Here is a 20,405-nt window from a genome sequence, read left to right as displayed (position 1 = left end):
TTATGGTGGGTGAGGAAGTGCTGATTCTTTCGGGACCCCAATAAGAAAGGCACAAACGCTTGCAAGGCAGATCACTATTAATAACTCAAAAAGGTGATAGCAAGGTATAAAATCGTATGTCCTTTCTGATGCTGGGAGCCATGAGATTATAGGACTTTGGATGGATCTCTGGTCAGGGCTTGGCACACTGTAGATCTCGTCTGCTCTGAGTTCACTGGTACTCTTATGGGGTTTTGCTCACAGTACAGGTTCATCAATCACCAATAGCAGTCAGGTCTGGAATGCTGGCTTTGAAGTGTCCCTTGGACAATATGCTCTAATATCCTTACCTCATTAATAAAGCTGCAGTTCCTGAGCAGGTGCTTGTAATATTTCAAGTGGAAAAGACAATGTACTGTACATATACTTAAGATTAAATGCACATTGATTAATTGCACATTGATTATGTGTACATTCATTAATTTTACTATTGATTAGACACAGCACGATTCAGTAGCAGTTGCACAGCATCTGCGATACAGGGGCATATACCTGGATGTGGGTCACTAGCTGCTCATACAGTAATAGTATTACAGGTTGATCACTACAAACAAGTCAAAAGGTCTTTGTAGTACTTGAGTTGGCTTGAAAGGGGTTCAGTTTTACAGGAACTGATGGGGTAGATTCAAACTGACCGAATCAGCTGTTCAGGTGGATGGGATGATTCAGAAGAAAGTGATAGATGTGGTTAAGAGGCAAATATTGGAAAGCATGTGGAGTCAATCCTTCCAGTCATCTTTTTACACTTCCAGTTGTGCCACAGCGTTTCCCAAGAACCGGCTCTATTAACCTGCAGTTTGCTAGGGAGACTTCTTGTGTGGTAGTGTAAACAGTTCTTTCTGAGACTAGAGTGCCCAGCCCCAGATGCATTCTTGTCTCTCAGGTTTCTGAAGGAACTTCTCAAAGAAAGAATCGGCATTTCTCTTTACCTCAACTTAAATGTCATTGGTTTTTAAACCTCTTTTTTTTTTTTTCACTTTTGCTGTTCTCAGTAGTTTTGTTTTTACACCACCTTTGTATTTTGCACTTGTAGGTCAGTTGAGTTGACTGCATGTAATATTTACAGGACTTTCTATTAGCTAATTAGCCAATATGTTTTGCTCACAAGTTTGTCTAAAAATAGATTTTGCTCTGAGAATGTTCTAAATCTTTAGACCGCTCTCAGTGAATGTAGGTCCTGCCATTTGCATTCTCTGAGGAAGCAGAGCTAAAATTTCCCCTTAAAAAATAATTGTAAAAGCATCTCAATGTCAGCGAGCCCTGCTGATTGATAATGGACTGTTCCTGCTAAGCTGAGAAACAGAATGGTAGAGGTAGGTTGTTGGTACTTGGTATTGGTCATGGTAGAAAGAGGGTAGGCAGAATTTTGTAGTGTATGAGGAAGAAGAAACTGTAACACGTTACTGTTAACTGGTTAACTAGGTTTTTCTTTAGAGAAGACAGAAGACTGAATTTCTGGTAGTGTAAGCCTTCCAAACTAATCTGTATTAATTTTGATAAACATGCTTTGGTCACAGTTCTGTGGTCATATGATTAATGCATGCTTCTTGGTCTAGAAATGGTGGTGTGTACATTGGAAGTGGTCCAAGAAAAGTCCTTTCTGAGGCAGCTATTTATTTTTGTTAGTTAGCATCCTGCTTCTTTGTTCCTTGGTAGAGTTAGCTGCAAGCAGGGAATGGGAAGCTGTAGTCATAGCTCCAAAAGCTTCAGTGGTTATGTATGTGCTTGCCTGTCTGATATCGCAGCATAGGCCAGTGTCATTTCTTAGCCCAATTATCCATATAAAAACTTGGCCTGCAACGAAATACTGAAGTGTTTTAAGGTATCAGCTGATAGATGCTTGAAAATTAATTGCAGCATAGGATGGGAAGGCATCTTACTATATGTGGGTTGACTCCTTTAATACAGAACACTGTGGTTTTGGGGATAGCTTCTGTTGGACACACTAAAAGGTGTTGCAGAAGCCCACATCTCCAGTGTGCAGATCTGGGCAGCAGTGCAAACGACTGTAGAGCACTTGCCGACAGTATTGAGTAAGTAATCTTTCTCTTGCTTTGTGGAAGTAATGCATAGTAAAGGCAAAATTATTTGCTTGAATATAGTTATTGTGTTCCAGCAGATAACAAGCACTTTTTCCAACTATTTTTTTGGACCTAAATCTATTGGTGTAACCCACTTTATATTTTGGAAGGTAGTGATGAAGGGAACAGTGATCAGTTTCTCGTTGGCTAAGCAATTGAATTTAATTGGTGGCAAAATGTTAGATATTTGAAACTGTTCTTTTCTGAACTACAAATGTAGTTTATCTACACAGATTGTAGAGTTGTTTGAGAAATTAGATGAGGATCCCTCCAGAATTGTCTTACAATATGTAATTTTGCTCTAGAGAAAGGAGCTGGCTATAAAAAGATCTTCTGAGCCTTTATTTTTCTAATCCTATACTGGATTTTCTCTGTAGATTTTTTTCACTGTCTACAGTACAGTATTCTTTGTAAAAGTAGGAGATAATATGAATGAAACACGCATTCAAAATCAATGCCTTTTTGAGTCTGTCACAAAAAGGTTGTTAAAATAGGCTTTGTTGTAGCACAATTCTTTTGCATTAATGAAGATTTATTTGGAAAAGCCTGATCTCCGAGAGTACTTTAACATTTCTGTTAAGGATATTTAATTCTTAAGATATCCTTAAAAAGGTTGTTATTCTGAAGTCCTAATTGATAATATCAGGGAAACGATCAGTTATGTATCCATTTTTGGAATTTGTGTTTAGCAGCCATGTCAGCTGGTACAGGGAAAAAGATTTTTCTCAGCACTAAAATTTGTAATGGATGTCAGTTCATTTCTGCCTACTCTTACTGGGGAAACTTGGTTGCTCAGCATTTTTGTGGAGAATGTGGAGTCATCTTGGTCAAAGTCATATGTTTGTGGGTTTGTTTTGAAACAGCACTTAGGCTAAACAGTTTTCAGCCCTAAACTGGTGTTTGGTAGCTAATACCATGAATGTGGTATCTATTTTCAATAAGAATCAAAAGCTAGTACTTAGGATGGGAAACCTTAAAGAAAAGAACATGAGCTAATAATTCGGTAGGGTGTTTTATCAAAGAGGGGAGATTGTGGCAAAATTCTGGGTGTATGTTTGGTTTAGAAAAGTGTGCGGTCCAAGAAAACTGAAACAGAAGTAAGGTTAAAATCCAAAGAAAATTAAGTATAACCATTTAAAGTATGAAAAGTCGTCATCTCCAATGGCAATTTCCTGAGAATTGAAGTGATTTAACTTAATATTGGTTTGTATGTGTAGGCTTAACAGCAGCTGTAACTGGGTGTGTTCTTAATTGCAGAATATGTTAATTTGAATGAAACTTTCTTCCTAGGGACTGAATCTTGTGAGCATCGAGTGCTTCATGGATGCTGGTAAAAGTGGTGGTGCACTTAACCAAAGGCTGTCTGTCTGCATGGAAGACTGAGTGGTCATGATGATGCATCACTTCCCATGATGAAGTTTTAGGGAAATAAACTTGTATATACCAAAGAGTATTTTGTAAGGCTTAGGGTCACCATGTCTGTATTATTCCTAACTGAAATACCCGCCATTCTGCTGCTGTTGTGGTCAGCTTAAGTTGCTTTAATAATAGCTCTGTTTTGTAGAGGGAGTCTTATGATGCTGTGTTCTGTGAAAAGTCTTAAACCGTTAAACATTTAACCAACTTAAACATTTGTCCCTCTGGTCCAGAATAGTGTAACCTTGTTGGTGTAAGGGCTTGTTAGCATTGGGTTTTGTAAAAAGACCCTGTGTTAGGAACAGAATTATACTCATGATTTTGTTTTTTCTTCTGATGTTGAAAGTAGTAGTTCTTTTAAAATACTTTAAATATACATATGTTGAGAGAGAGAAAAATCTGTTATTTTGCTGAACCATGGATGAAATATTTTTTGACTCAATTTCTCGTCTAATTTGAAACATGCAAAGGTATTTGGAAATGATAACTTGCTAGATGATTTTTGTAAATGTATATATTTATAGTGTGTAATAATGTGTATTCACCATGATTTTTAAAGACGACTTACATTGGTGTATATACTTAAGGTTTCAATAAGTACCTAACCGATGCTAAAGCATACTTAAGTCACATATTTTGTAATACTCTAAAAATTGGGCCACAGACTTTCCAATTCTGGTCTTTGCATAAATGCATCTTTAAAAGGATAGTAAAGAACAAAACAAAGCTCTTTCAGTGGAATGAAATATGGGAACTGGAGTGGAGGTGTGGCAGAGCATAGCTGAGCTTCCATTCTTGGCCCTTGCTGAGCTGCACTCCGGCAGCCCAGCTGCTCAGTCCTGCTGGGTTCAGACTACAGAAAGCTGAGTGGGGTCCAAGGGGTTTCCCCTCTTTGGAGGCCAGTAAAACACATTGTTAAGGTGCAGTTCTCTTGTCTGCCATCCCCCCTGCCCAACAGCTCAAAACCATACCCTGTATCACCCTGTTTCTCATCTTGGTGTCTAGACCTCCCTTCTTATAATTACAGTGAAAGGAGCAAGTCTTGTTGGTTTACCATTTCACTAGGAACTGCATGGCAAGTGTGGAGGGTTTCCAAGGGTTTCCTCTTGAAAGTGAAAGCATGTGAGTTCCAACTGTAGCACTTTCACCTTTGTTCATTGTTCCCTTGGGCCCCTGGCATGAAGTCTTTGTGGAGTCTGTTTAGGTAAGCAGCTAGAAGAACAAATATTGAGTTGAATTCATCTCTGCTATCGTATTTGAGTACATGGCAAACAGCGTGCAGTATAGAAAATGAAGATTGTCATACTTTTTTAGGGCATAAAAATGCTGGAATCTTTCAATGTATTGTCATCTTGAAGTACTTTATCTTATATTTTAAGTCTCAGCATCCATAGAGGAGATTAAAAAATACTTAGTCTTGTATAAAAGCGTAAAACTGCCTACTCAAATTCTGTGCAAGTATAATGGGAAAACCATTTCTGTGGTGTGCATGTTTGCATGTCAGGTGTCTTCCAGTTAATGGAGGGGGGATGTGTGCGTAGCAAGATGGACGAGAGATTAATTGTGGGTGCGGTAAGATAGTGAGGAGGAAAAAAGAATATCACTCTAGCTTGTCATTTAATAAGCAAGAATTCGGAAACTCTAAAGCTTCATTAAATATCAAAGCAGTGCTGAGCTGTGCGATCAATGTTGCTATTGCTCTGTTCTGCAGATCACAAAATTTTAACTTCCTAAAATTACAGGAAAATGTTACTTTTTATAGCATTGACTTGAAGCTTTTGTACTGCAGTCAAGTTTTATGACTTCACTTGCATCTGTGCTCTTGTTTGAGGTTTTCTTAATGTTGCTTCTCCTTTCTTTGTGTACAAGAAAATGTAACTAGGCCTGCTCAGACCACCTTCATTAATGAGTATAAAGTAGGGGCAGGGAGTGAAATTATCTGGAGTGATTACTTTCTGACCAGGTGTTGATGGTAGTGAGCTAAAGGATTATGAATATATTTAACTGTTAGGATCTTTGTCATCACTTAACACATCGTTACAGAAATTCGTCTTCTCAGTTGCATGTCCAGTGTTTTCTTTTATTATTGCAGATGGTACTGCATGAAAATAAGCTGAATTGTAGTTTTTTTTCTTTTTAAAGTGCAAATGGTTATCAAAAACTACCTTTTAATGGCATTAATACTGCATTGCTCTGGTATATGTTGTTGGAAGTGAAATGTTAGTGCTCCCCTTTCCTTCAGACTTCGGTTTTGTTTCTTAGGTTGCACGTCTTCAAAAAATCCCTGATGGTGACAATGAGACAATGATTCCTGTACTGTCTTCAAAAAAAGCAAGTGAATTGCCAGTTGATGAAGTTGCAAGCATTCTGCAAGTAAGTGATTTTTAATCTCTTAAGAATGCACTGATGTTACCAAACAGTAAGTTTGATGTTTCTTAAGGACAAATCTTGTCATTGAAAGTCTATGCATTGTCATGCAGTTTGATATTAACTATTATGTACTTCTAAAAGCATGTTGATTTTTAAATTGTTACTTGAAATGCTCTAATCTCTAACGTTTTCAAAAAAATCAGGTTTTTGGAAGGGGGATGAGATTCAACTGGAAAATGGTCAGATTTATGTATGCTTTGAAGATTGCTTTTTGTTAATAAAACTGCTAGAGTTAATCTTCCTATAAAATTCTGTTCTGTTTTTCATAGCTACTGCTTCCATTTCTCTAAGGAATCCTTAATGTCCTTAATTTATTTCAGTAGCCTCCATTTCAAGTGGAGGAACAGGATTGGGAAAGCTACCCATTGACAGATTTATGAACCGTTGAATCTGGGTTAATTTTCGTGATAGATGGTCTTTTTTCATTTTCTGTATGCTTGACTGCTTGAGGAGTACACCATGATGAATGTTGGTCACTGACAACTCAAGACTTTGAAGTTATTGCTGTGTCATTTGGCTGAGTAACTGAACTCCTGACATAATCCTCAAGAGTCTGAACTATGCCCACAGTTTGGCTTGCTGAACAGTTTTCTGCAGGGAAGATCAACAATCATTTAGAGATGTGAAACAGCATCTGCTTCTGTAGTTCTGTGAATTTTTGGTTGAAGTACTCTTAAGTACTGCCAAATTGAGTTTTAAAATAGTGGTTAGCTTTTATTGTCATACAAACATTAGTACCGAGCTTGTCTTTCTGATGTTGGCCAAATTTTTATAATCTAAGGCAATATATTTTTGGTGTTGGAATTTATTTTGAAGTCTAGCTTATCAGTGTAATTGCTGAGCTTATCAGTGTAATTGCTGACTCTGTTATTCTTTGCATATTTTAATAGGCTAATCTTCAGAATGGCTTAAAAAACTGTGAAGTTTGTCATAGACGGGCATTCCATGGATGGAATGAATTTGATATTAGTGAAGATGAACCACTGTGGAAAAAATATATTTCCCAGGTTAAGATTTTTGTCCTTTCTGCTTTTTGGTTTTAATGCTTGTCAGTAGTTTTGCTCTTTATTACTTAGCTTTTGTGTGCATGAACGTATTCTGATAAAAGTAGGGAAACTCTAGTGGAATAGGAAATTGCAACTGCTGTAATTTATATCTAATTTACCTGTTGGAAAAGCATTTAGGCGCATGCCAGTGTTTTATTACATGATTTGGTCTTGAATATATGTTCATAACTAGCCAAAGGATACCATTCATAACTAGCCCGAGGGCTGGAGAAGCAGAATAAAGTTCCCTGTAGGCAAAGACTTGAGCATGAATCGCAGGAAGGTCAGACACAAATGCATATGACTGGTAAACATTTAAATGGAACATGAAGTATGAATAACTTGATAGACAAAGGAAATTTTAAAAAGCAAACCCACTGCCTTTGAACTGAGGGTGGGGGTGGGGCCAGCCTTGATTCTGGTGTTAAGCAGAACTGGCAGAAGTCAAGTGTGAATTTTTTTCCTATCAGTGTGATTTATTATGCATCTATGAGCCTGTGCAGCTTCTTGAAATGGTGTGGAAGTGTCACTACTCCCTCCCGCCCTCTCCCGCCACCCAGCTGCACGAGCTATTTACAGCAACTTTTCACACAGAAGATTTTTCTAATGAGTTTGTAATGTTAAACATTTTGGTCAATGTTTCCTGCACCTTGTCTGAGCAGCAGTGCAGTTAAGTGCTAGAGTAAACCCTGAAGTAATAGATAGTTAATTCTAGAGAAACTGTTTTACTTGGGAGTGACTAAAAAGATACTCAGCACTCTGCTGATGATAGCACTGGGAACATCATCACATACTAGCTGTCCCCTGGCATTAATGCTTTATTTTCCCATGTGTGGTGTCAAATTAGTCAGATGCATCAGAACGCTTCTAAAGCGTGTTAACCAAGTCTATTTTAGGTAGGATTTATTAAGATACGTATTTGCTTTGCATGTGCCTATCGTGCTTTTTAGAACGTTCTTCACTCTAATTGTAGGAGTGTTCTTTTTTCGTAACATTTCTCAAAAAAATGACCATGTTAGCAACCAGCTGTCATGTAGAAGCAAGATCCTTTATTATTTTGGCCTTAGAAATCTGAAGAAAGCATATGATCTTAAAGGAAAACTTGCATCTTGTAAAACAAGAAATCATGACTTGAAATTAGGAAATATATTGAAATCATGACTTGAAATTAGGAAATATATTGCTGCCTTGATAGTCATCAGTTGCTGGGAACAGGATCAGCCTGTTACATCAAAGACATTTTGAATATATTTCAGGCTTCTTTTGGTGTGTTTAAACAAATACAGGAGGTTATTCTTTTTGTCTTACAGTTCTTGATTCACATTTTTTTAAGAAACAGTTTTCTCCTGTTATGTATTGAATATGCTCCAGTCAAGGTCTTTGATCTTTAGGAAAAAAGAAAACCTCAAGTAAAATCTAAACTGTACAGAGTCAGATTTTGTTTGCACTGGTAGGTTAGAAATATTTTAATTATAGAATAATATGTTTCAAAAATAGATCAGGTGTGCTTTGAGGGCTAGATAAAATAGTTTTTCTGTCAAGAGTATTGCTGAATTACTGTTCTGTTTCATTTCAGTTTAAAAATCCCCTTATTATGCTTCTCCTGGCATCTGCAGTCATCAGTGTTTTAATGCATCAGTTTGATGATGCTGTCAGTATCACTGTGGTAAGGAACTAAAATTTTATCTTCTTTAAGAGTACTTCAGAATGTGTGACTACATGTACTTTCAACATCACATGAATGCCAATGTGGGATGGGATTGCTTGATTCTAATTGATGAATTTTATTTGGATGCTGTAATTAAGTCTGTTAAGTTTGTGACTGGATTTTGGTTTTTTTTTTTTCCTTGACTGATAGCAGTAGAACATATCAAAATACATCAACAAATAATTATCGGGCTGCATCTTGCATCTTTACTCTTTCATTGGTGGAAACGCCTGTCTTTAGGTATTTGTTTAGAGGAGCAATTTTTGGTGTCTTCTATGTAATTTTAATCTTAAGTTATGCTTTAATTTCAAACTGAAACCAGCATAAGCCTTCTGTGAATTTACTTGAAAGGTGTAATCTTTTAAAACATGAAAAAGATATGTAACCTGAACTCTTTAGAAATAGCAGAAGGAAGATAGAAACTGAAATAATGAATTTTTGTAGAAGTTTGCTGTTGAATAGGGTGCTAAACTAGTGAGCAAATGTAGGACTGCTAAACATTTGTCATTGCAAATGACACAGAGAAGAAAATGACCTTTTTGGGGTGATAGGTGATAACTGAAAAATCGTGATTTCTGTATGATCAGAGGCAAGTTCTAGCTGTTTTTTGTGATTGCTGACCTCTGCACTGTCTGTGTTGAGTTTTACTTTTGTAATTACTTCAAGGTAACTGGAAGTTTGCTCCTAAACCTTCTAATTCTCTAGAAATAATAGTTTTCTTTGGAAGATAAATTATATGGCTTCTTTAAGAAAAACCATGCCATTTTGAGTATAGGTCTGTTGTGTTCATAAGTTGAATTTAGGTAAATGATTGTAGTATGAAATGTATTTACTTGTTGTGGCTGAAAGTTGAATTATTTCATGGTTTTTTCCTTGGTTAATGCCCTTAAGTCTATTTCTGTTCAGAGAACACCGTTCACACTTCATTCAGGACAGTTTTTCTATTTGTGTCGTGGATCTCTCTCCACTGCTGTCTCTTGCTTGCTTTTTAGAAACACAGAGCAGAGGAAGTTTTCCTTCAAAATCACTATCTAGTTGTTAATCTTAGTTTTAGTAAAATCAGGTTATTGAGTTCTTGGACATCATTAGAGCAGATGTAAATAGATAACAGCATCGCTTTTGTAACAGACCCAAGGGATACAGAATGATTTTGAGCATGAGAAAGTTTGTTTCCAAATCATATTGTTAATATGTAGTAACAACTATGGTTGAGCAAACCCAAATATCATCACTTACTTTCATGGCCATTTAGCATTCTTTTATCTTACTCACTTTTGTTTTCTTGCAGGCAATACTCATTGTTGTTACAGTTGCCTTCGTTCAGGTAAGATAGCTGTTGCCCAAGTAAGATTATTGCTTTTATGTAAACTCTTCTATTTATAAGACTGAAGTAGTTGTCTTGATGCATTGTGCTGTGAATGGTTGAGTAAAGAGCTCTGTGCTTTCATCCAAGTCTTTTGCCTTTTCTAATATGCGTGATTTGTCCTGCTTTAACTACATTGACATTTATGCATCTATATGGGTGTTACACTCAGCCATAAAAGAGTACTTGTAAAGAAGCACTTGGAATAAATAGTGTTGAAGTACTTTTAAATACTTCATATAAAAAGATTTTGAAAATGTAGCTCTGGTTTCAATCTTGTACAGAAATTTTACAAAAAATAATAGTTATCTTTAATTTTCTAAGTCATAAAAAAATTTTCATTCTGTAAATACCCAGCTTTACTCAGTGTGTGCCTAAACCAAAATTGCTTTGTGTTTGTGCTCTATATCTTTGTTTACCTTAATTCTGTAATCTGTTTATTGAGTTAGATGAGCTGTGATACCTTAGTTCTCCTGGGGTTAAGAGCATGAACACAGTATTTTTGGTACTAACTTGTTAAACTGTAGAACTTAATCATGTGTCTGATCCCTGAGTTTAGAAGCATTACTGCAAGTATTACAAAGCCCTAAAGATGTTGAAGGAAAATGCAAAGGACCTCTGCTATTCTTTCAGAAATGCATGTAGGAAAATTCTTAAATCTGTATATTTTTCAGTGTTTGGACCGTATTGGCTTTTTAAAGTATCTGATTTTATCATCTTTTATCTGATTTTTTTGAAATATTACTTTAAAACAACTTTACTAATAAGATAAATTTCAGTACATGTAGATACATCTTATTGTTTAACTTTTTCCTGTTTTAAAAATATTATGCGCTATATTTTTTTTAATATCTCTGCAGGAGTACAGATCAGAAAAATCTCTTGAAGAGCTTAGTAAACTTGTGCCTCCAGAATGCCATTGGTATGGAATTGTTTGTCCTTTCAGTTCTAAATTAAGTCATATTAAACTCAATGAGTAAAAGAAAAAAGGTTTTACTGAACTTTCCGCCTTCATACCAAGCTGTTATGCTGACACAGAACGTGCTTTGCTTTTGCTCATTTTAAAGACTTGTATGGGCCTAAAAAATTACTCCATGTTGTTGCCCCTCTGATCACTTCAAATGATATTACTGATGTGTAACTTCTAAGAAACAGGCAGCAGAATAGAATCAGTATTTTGCTGAAATCAGTAACACTGCAGTGCATAGTCAACAGCGTGAATGCTTTTATTTGACAAAATGCCAGAAAAGATGTTCTGACACTCTTCATGTTTTTACCTACAGTGTACGAGAAGGTAGGGTGGAGCATACACTTGCAAGAGATTTAGTCCCAGGTGATACAGTCTGCCTGTCAGTTGGAGACAGAGTCCCGGCTGATCTACGATTATTTGAGGTATATACCTAATATTGCTGTAATATTTAATGACTTTTCTTTTTGTGGAACAGAGGGGAAGAGAAGATATTCTCTGAATACTGAAGTGCAGTAAGTGTTACTGTTTGGAGTTCACAACTATCTAGATAGAAATTTTGAAATAATTCAGTTCCCAAATGTAATTGTGCATTCTTAACAATATATGTAGCTCCTGATTGTAGGACATGAAAGGAAAGAATTTTCCAATTTTATGTAGTAATGCATTCTTGAAAACTTTAGTTGAGTACTTTTTCTCAGTGTTAAGCAAGTTGTAAAATAATTGTTTTCAGTCTGAATTATAAGATATTTTGGCAGCTGATGCAGGTGATTTCAAGTCTTTATTTGCATTAATCTTTAGGGTATAGTTTCAGTGTTCTCTGATAATGGAATATAAAAAAAGTGAAATTATGCCAGTGTAATCTTTTCTCTCTGACACTTCTTCATCAGTGTGTGTTGTTATATCTTCTAGTTTACTAAATATTTGATTCATAATATTAACATTGCTGGAAGTGCTTGAGTTGAAGCAATAGCACTATAATAGTACTTGCAGATTCTCTAAAAATGAAATGGAGTGTATATATATTCATCTTGCTTTTGATGGTTTCGGTTGAATAGTGTCATGTTACTTTTCTGTCAGATTGGGCATCCTCAGGTTGCCCAATGTCTGGGCTATCTATCATGTTAAAGTAACTTCCGGGTATGATGAGCTGTATATCCAGCATATCCATGATTGATACTGGATTAATCAGTGTTCACTTTATAGACAAAGCCTAAACGAGCTAGTTTCTGAGACAAATTTGTGGCGCTCTTGAGAAATTTGTCTGGATCATCTGTTGTTAGCCCCTGTAGCATAGTTAGTACTTGAGTGGGTTTGTTTTTTGTGACTGCAAACAGTTTCTCCTTCCCTCAGCAACTGTATAGTCTCTGCATTGGTGTGAAATTGCTGTCCAGCAGCATCTTTCTTGCTCATAAGCTTATAGCATGCTACGATAGCAGCATGCTTGGACCTGTTGCAAAGGGAATTAGAAGTTCCTCAGCTGTCTGTAGCCCTACACCAGATGAAAATTTGTGCCATCTTTATCTCAACTACTCTTGCAGGTCATTTGAAAAAAGAGCATGTGATCTTGTTTTCATCTTGTTTCTACTGGGCATTGTTATGAGGTGGCGGGCTTTAAAACAAATTAAATGGAGATCATCTTTTTCAAATAAAGTACTAGATCTCTTCAGCATATTCTGATTGACGCTGTCCTATAAAATTGTACAAATAGTAATTAGGCACTGTTCACTTTCTGAAGCCTTTCATATATGTGAGAGGAAGTTTCTTCAGTGATCTAGTCTTGTGGGGGCAATCTTGTTTTCCGAAACGTATTTGAAGACCTTTTCTGGCCTAAGTTTTCTGTATGTTAATGAGTGGTCCATCAGGCATTATGGTAATCTTCTCTAAAGCCAGAGTATTACATCAAGAGCTACCTAGAACAGCGTAGGCTTTGAACACAATTCCTTTTGGTAGTGATGATAAATGTTTCAGAGCTCATGGATAAATCTGAACAGTAGCAAAGTGGCATCTTCATCCTGTTTCAGCTTGGAGTCTGAGGAACACGTCACAAATACAAAATTACTATAGAACTTTCTGGAGTTAATCGTTCTTTATGGCTTTGACTGAAAGATTCATTGCAGTTTTTGACAAGTGTCCCTTTTCCTTTATTGATACAGCATCCATCTTTTAAAAATGGGTACTGCACTGGTAACTATTTGAGAGGATAGCAGGAATTAGAGGGATTTGACTGATCAGAAAGCACTTCAGTAAAGGTGCTATCCTCTTTTAACATTGACTAAGTTTTTTGATGTAGCAGCCTGTGTTCATTTTGTTGTCCAGCTAGAACTGGAGTGCATCAGAGTTATCATGCCACTTAAAAAACCCAAACCAAACCACCAAAAAAACCCCAGCTTGAACCTTGGCGCAATCTGCTATAGTGTGGCGGTACTGAGTGCAATGTAACTGATTCTTATTTACTCTTTGTAAGTGATATCCTTTCAAAGAGTTTTGGCAGTTGAGTTTTATTATGCATCCTTTAACACTGTTTTTCTTGAGAAGGTTATCTTGAAATTTAGTGGTATGGTCACCAATAGTGGCTTTATACTTTTTAATAATGCAAAATTATTTTACTTAAATTTTGTGAACAGAATTTAATGATTTGGACTTTGACTCTGTTCAAGTCTCATTTAGGTCAGTAGATTAATATGTAAGAATTTATGTCAGTTGAGGAAAGACATTCCTCTTCAACTTATATTTTAGTAAGTTATTTTTTGTTTTGGATTATATTTATAGAACACAAATCTTATCTTCATCTGCCAGCTGATTAATACAGAATAATTCATGTTTACCTTTTCCTTCTCTAACTGCACCCACATGCTACCAAAACCCCACAAAAGTAAAACTTAAAACAAAAGAAGGCAGCTTCTGTTCCTCTAGTCTACTTGACTGTTGCTTGAATAGCGTTTTCCCTATAGAGACTTTGTGAACAAAAAACACTGTATGAAATATGCTTTTTGTTAGCGAGTTCTTAATGGACTGTGATAGGAGGAAGTGGACAGAGGAAGAGCTGAGAGGATATGTATGTGCACTTGCAGTCCCAGTTAATTATTTTGTTTGGTGACTGCATCACAGTTGCAACCTCTTGAATGTTTTATAGAAAACCAATCATGAACATAAAATTATGAGTAAACTTTGACTCTTCAAAGTGAGAGCTTGTTACATTGCTGCAATATTTTGTAGGAGTGCTTGTTGCTTTGTTGATCCTTAAAATATGGTTGATATTGACATGGTTTCTTACCATGTGAATAAATTGGATGCATTTTTAATGGTCAAAATTGGGAAACTTCTATTAAAAGTTCCAACTACTTACAAAAAATTGTCATGCTTTTTACCTAGTCCATGTATTTTTGTTTTCAAAGGCTGTGGACCTTTCTATTGATGAATCCAGTCTCACGGGTGAGACAGCTCCTTGCTCTAAATCTACAGCTCCTCAGCCAGCAGCAACCAATGGAGACCTTACTTCTAGGAGCAATATTGCTTTCATGGGAACATTGGTCAGATGTGGAAAAGCAAAGGTAAAATCATTATTGATAGGGAAGAATATTTCCCATGTTTCAACTATTTGAAGGCAGATCTTATTTTTAAAGTTCACCTATCAATGAGGTGATAGGTGACTATCATATATTTTGATACTATCTACTACATGGTACTATCATGACTACATATATTTTGAGTTTTCTGAAATGATAGAAATGGAATAGAAATAGAAATTTTTACTGGAAATATGGAGGACTTGTGATACACTGCAGAGCTTTTCTCATTGGTGCTTTTTCAGACACTGGTTTAAAAAGAAAACTAATCTAGGAGAGCTCAAATTTATAGGGAGCAGATGATGTGAAACCTTCTGTCTAGGATGTGGTATTTTGCTTCTAGAACTATACTCATCTTTGAAAATCTGGAACTGAAAATACAGTTTTGGCTAGTGTTAGATAGGTGTTACCCTGTTTGAATTTTGTTAGTGGTAGTTACTAAATACTTCAGCAGTGCATAGAATAGCAGTTTGTTTCACAGAGGCAAAATGGTTTTTAGCAAAAATATTTCCTACTTGTGCCAAGGATTAATTTTGTAAACAAAGCTAACACAGTCATAGTGGGCTACATGGCTTTTACCCACTATTTGAGTCAAAGTTGTCAAGAGCAACTACTAACATTAAAATTAAACTTCAGATTTGAATTTGCTTTATTTTTGGTTTTTTAGGGGATAGTTATTGGAACAGGAGAAAACTCTGAATTTGGGGAGGTTTTCAAAATGATGCAAGCAGAAGAGGTAAGAGTGAATATTTAGAAGCAAAGACATATATTTTGTAAGTGTATATTGCATTCATTAAAACTTTGATTTTTTTTTTTTCTATAGAAACTTAGTTAAACTTAATTACATTGCTTTTAATGTTTTTCTTTCCTCTAGTGAAATAAATCTTAGTTTTGGAACATGAAAATAGTAATTGAATTCAGTGCAACAAAATAACCATAGCTGACCTAAAAATATTAACTGTGAAAATAATATTCTGAACCTGTTCAATGGAACAAATCTCATTGCAATTTATGGAAGTGTATTTTTTTCAAGTGGAACTACATTTGTGCAAAAGGGATTTGTATGACAGATGTGCGCTGCATGCACGGGACTATGTTTTCCCTTGATTAGCAGTGTACTTTGGGGTTATGCATGTGTCTCCTGCTGCTTCATGATCTCCACCTTAACCTTTTATAAGCTCCCTTTGACTCTTGTATACCGAAGTCCTACAGTGATTTTTTTCTTTATTGCAGTACACTGATCCACATGGGAATTCAGGCTCTTGAGTGCTTTGTGTATCTAGGGCCTTCTAGCTTCTTCTCTGGCTGCTTGACCAATGTGGGATCATAGGGAGACAGTCTATCTCCAGCTGTGAGGACATGATTGGGCACAGTATAGGCAGCACTTTTTTTTCCAGATACATGCATTTCTGAAATCTCCTAAACCAGAGCAACTCAGGGCATTAAATGTGTCAGCCAGGAGTGCATCACCAACCTCGTGTTGTTAGCTGCAGTGCCTTACTGCAGCTTTCAAGGGAATACTGCTGCCCAGTTAACCAAAGTAGAATGTGCTTTAATACACATGTGAGGAAACTATGATTGTCTGCTCAGTAGTACTTAGTTTGTATTGTAACAAGTGTAATTATTAACGAAAAAAGCCCTATGTGAGCATTCTACACCAACAACATTCTGAAATATCAGAGTATTGTAGGGTTATTTTTGATGTTTATATTACATTAATCTCATTTTAAAAGTAAATTTTGAAGGTAAGAGTGAATCAAACTTGATACCAGCTTTCTCATATAGAGCATGTGCACTTTTTTTGTAACTCGTTGAACAAAGATGATTTTAGAATGACCCCATCTTCCTTTTTTTGCCACGCTTTCTATATTGTAGTCCACCATGTATTACTATTAAAAAACCCAAACTTATTGGCATCCGATGTAAAAATCCACTTTCCTGGTTTTTGTTTTTGGGGTTTTTTTATTTTTACTTTGTGTCCCCTCCTCCTTTCTATACCTTTTTTTGGCACTAGATTGTCTAAATGTTTCCATAGTTTTCTATTTGGCTAAACTGAATTTTCTGCAGATGATTAACAAACTCCTTTTGAAATATAATTGGCCTTTCAGGGCTCTAATGTCTGTGTCTTGAAAAGTCTTGTTATTCTTGTTACCAAGAACTTTTTGGTCTTGGAAGAAGTGCAGCAGCTTTTAGTCAGCATGATTTATTTATTTTTTTTAATAAAAGTCTTTGATGCGAGCTTTTGTATTAGATTTGCTGTAGGCATCACAAAGCTCCCAAAAAATATTTCTAATACATTTTTTCATTTCATTGAAGTGTTCTTGAATCTTCTTAATTCTACACAAGAATGGAACAGAGTAGTCTGTTTTCACAGAGTAAACATATGGAAACATAGGGTATAACTGCATCTTATTCACTGACAATGTCTTGAAATTTGCACATTTGCAGTAATATGTGATACAGTTCATGCTTTTTAACCTGTGCTTTTTAACTGCTGCATGTTTATTATTCATCAAGGCTCCAAAGACACCTCTGCAGAAGAGCATGGATCTCTTGGGAAAACAGCTTTCCTTGTATTCCTTTGGTATAATAGGTAAGAGAATTTATGTAAAAGAATTACAAATTACTATGTAACTGAAACGAACACGTAGGCTTGGGGAAATGGAAGGCCTTGATCTCTTGAAATATTTTGACTCCATTTTATTGGTCGTGTTGAATTCACGCCACTAATCACCTGAAGATTACTAATGCAACATAACTTTCATCATAAGGGTGTTTACTTGCTTCTTCCTGCAAACATACTTTTCCAACTTACTTTTTGTCCTCTAAATGCTTCCTTTTGAATTGCAATGTGTCTTGTATTCTGATTCAAGGTGTGCGTGAGTGAGTACCTCACTGCTGGTGTGATTGGGCAACTTGACTGGCAGCAACTTTCTTCACCTGTGCCATACTAATGGAATCATGCTTTGACAGTGAAAGAAATAATAACTTGTTGTAGGTAGCACAATGATAAGCTTGGTTTTGGCTATTTGAGTTCTTTTTCTTTTCCCCATGAGGCTACAGTACATGTTGGTTTTACATTTATCCTGACAACTATTTTCTTTATAGGAGTTATTATGCTGGTTGGCTGGTTGCAAGGAAAGCATATACTTGATATGTTCACAATTGGTGTGAGGTAAGATTTTTGTTTTTAAATAGTGTAGATTGTTGTCCTGGTTTTGGCAGGGATAGGGCTAATTTCCTTCCTAGTAGCTGGTACAGTGCTGGGTTTTGGATTTAGGGTGAGAACAATGTTGATAACACACCCATGTTTTAGTTGTTGCTAGGTAGTGTTTACACTAGTCAAGGACTTTTCAGCTTCCCCTGCTCTACTGACTGAGAAGGCTGCAGGTGCACAAGAAGCTGGGAGGGGGCACAGCCAGGACAGCTGACCCAAACTGGCCAAAGGGACATTCCATACCATGTGACGTCATGCTCAGCATATAAAGCTGGGGGAAGAAGGAGGAAGGGGGGGGCGGCGTTTGGAGTGATGGCATTTGTCTTCCCAAGTCACCATTACATGTGATGGAGCCCTGCTTTCCTGGAGATGGCTGAACACCTGCCTGCCCATGGGAAGTAGTGAATGAATTCCTTGTTTTGCTTTGCTTGCATGCACGGTTTTTGCTTTACCTATTAAACTGTCTTTATCTCAACCCATGAGTTTTCTCACTTTTACTCTTCGATTCTCTTTCCCATCACACTGGGGGGGAGTGAGTGAGCGGCTGTGTGGGGCTTAGTTGCTGGCTGAGGTTAAACCATGACAATTGTACATTACAGCAAGGGTCTGAAAGCTGATGATGTATATTATAATATGCTTGCACACACTCTGCTTTTACTTTCATTTTGAATTACTTATGTGAACTTAGACTTTGTGCTGTAAAAAAGCAAATTCATACTCATTTTTAATGATACAGTATGTTCTTGTCAGTATCTCGAACTGTGCATTTGTATGGTGACTTCTGAGTGTCTTGTGGAACATCTGCAAACAGACGATAGTTGTACAGTTTGACTTTCTGTCACTGAGTAAATAAAGAAAATGTAATTTTATAAGTGGCATCAGACAAAACTAAGTTACTGCAAGCCTTGTGTCATGTAGTTCATTAGCTCATTTTCTAGCTTATTATGGAAACTTAATCCCAGGGTGTTGTCTGCTGAGAAATAACACCAAATTTAGATGATCTAACTCTGTACTCTTAGAAAAGTTGCTGAGTTGCTAATTACGTGGACAGTGCATAAGGCAGAAGTGTTTCTTTAAATGACAGGATCAGACTTCTGGAGAATTTACCCTTTGGCGGGGGCGGGGGAAGTACCAGGGCCTGCATCTTTGAGCATTGTGTAATGAGTTATTGTCATCTTGTTTACACTGTTATCAGGGGGTTTTTTGTTTGGTTTGGGTTTGTGGTTTGTTGTTGGTTGGTTTTTTTTTTTGTTTGTTTTTTTTAAATGACCTCTTGTGCCATTCCAGCAGTTAGCTTGCTGCCACATCATGATCTGGAAGTAACAGCTGTGGATCAGTGGTCACTTGAAGTGGTGGCATTTCCCAGTTCTGTTTAGTGGTGACTACACTTATTTTCCACAATCTGGGCTGCTTTGCACAGTCCAAATTAGTGTTTTGTGTAGGCAAAACAGATGTACAATTGATTTCTCCCTTCCCCCAACTTTTCATACTTTTGTATAAGTAATTAATAGAAATGTCTAAGTTACTGCATTTTGTTAGTCTTTAGTGGGTGTCTTATAGTGAATAGTACACAACTAGAATCACATGGCAGCTGCTTCCTTTCACTTTTAACCTCAGTGAACAGCTACAGAAACAATGTTCTGAAGTGTAAATGCATCATTACTATGTATCCATGTATGATGTTCTAAGACCAGATTTGTATATTTACTTTCATTACAGTTTGGCTGTAGCTGCAATCCCTGAAGGACTCCCAATTGTGGTAACAGTGACACTGGCCCTCGGTGTGATGAGAATGGTGAAGAAACGGGCTATTGTAAAAAAACTGCCTATTGTTGAAACTTTAGGTATGACTAGACTAATTTAGAGATAGTATTTTGATGCAAGTGTTAGGAAATCAACACAAATATTGATGACTAATGGTTAAAATAAAGCAGGTATTATTTTGCTAGCAATGTGGTGGTATCTTTAAAACACTTCTAAACTGAATGCATTTTACACAGTTAGGATTCAGGTATATATATTTGTGGGCCCTCTTTTTTTTTTTTAATTTAACTGAAATAAACAGTCTGTCAGTTAATAGAGTATTGCTAGTGTGGCATGCTAAACTGTGTGAGTGATTGGATGTATGGAGTACTCTTTATACTTGTTTGCTGTAAGGTGTTCTTAAATAAGACTTGTAAAACGTGTTTTAAACTGAATTTTTGGTGTAAGTTTAGGAATGATATGCACAGTTGGAAACAAATACAAATTTGAATATTAGAAAATGCTTTGTAATCATAATGCACCTTCAGGATGTTATGCTGCTCGTATTAAAACTTAAAATCATTTAAAAACATTAAAGCTTAAAAACATTCTGTACGCAGTTTCAGTCATGAAGCATGTAAAGCACAGGACACGGAAAAGAAATAGAAATGCTAAGTTAAATAATTCTGCTGCATTTGAATTTCTTTTTGCATCTGAAAACTGGAAACATTTTTTCCAATGCCTTTAGCAGAGTTTCATTAGTGTTGCAAGGTTTTTTCTTGCTTTTGCAACTCCTGCTACCGCATCCAAAAATGTCAAGATACTG

General features: G+C 36.3%; 1 protein-coding gene across 3 annotated transcripts in view; it reads left to right on the top strand.

Annotated features, from left to right (window-relative positions):
- The window catches only part of ATP2C1 (ATPase, Ca++ transporting, type 2C, member 1), a 49,806-nt gene that overhangs the window by 9,866 nt on the left and 19,535 nt on the right, over positions 1–20,405 (top strand). For all 3 annotated transcript variants that reach the window (XM_009331256.1, XM_009331258.1, XM_009331257.1), the window contains exons 2-12: positions 5,799–5,909; positions 6,857–6,973; positions 8,589–8,678; positions 10,009–10,044; positions 10,944–11,005; positions 11,367–11,475; positions 14,449–14,604; positions 15,287–15,355; positions 17,137–17,212; positions 17,728–17,794; positions 19,556–19,680. In XM_009331256.1, coding sequence (XP_009329531.1) covers positions 5,799–5,909; positions 6,857–6,973; positions 8,589–8,678; positions 10,009–10,044; positions 10,944–11,005; positions 11,367–11,475; positions 14,449–14,604; positions 15,287–15,355; positions 17,137–17,212; positions 17,728–17,794; positions 19,556–19,680 — 1,018 coding nt within the window. The remainder of the gene's footprint in view (positions 1–5,798; positions 5,910–6,856; positions 6,974–8,588; positions 8,679–10,008; positions 10,045–10,943; positions 11,006–11,366; positions 11,476–14,448; positions 14,605–15,286; positions 15,356–17,136; positions 17,213–17,727; positions 17,795–19,555; positions 19,681–20,405) is intronic.

The sequence above is a fragment of the Pygoscelis adeliae genome, unplaced genomic scaffold, assembly GCF_000699105.1.
Source record: "Pygoscelis adeliae isolate BGI_AS28 unplaced genomic scaffold, ASM69910v1 Scaffold99, whole genome shotgun sequence".
Classification (NCBI taxonomy): Eukaryota; Metazoa; Chordata; class Aves; order Sphenisciformes; family Spheniscidae; genus Pygoscelis; species Pygoscelis adeliae.
This window is presented reverse-complemented; position numbering and strand designations above follow the sequence as displayed.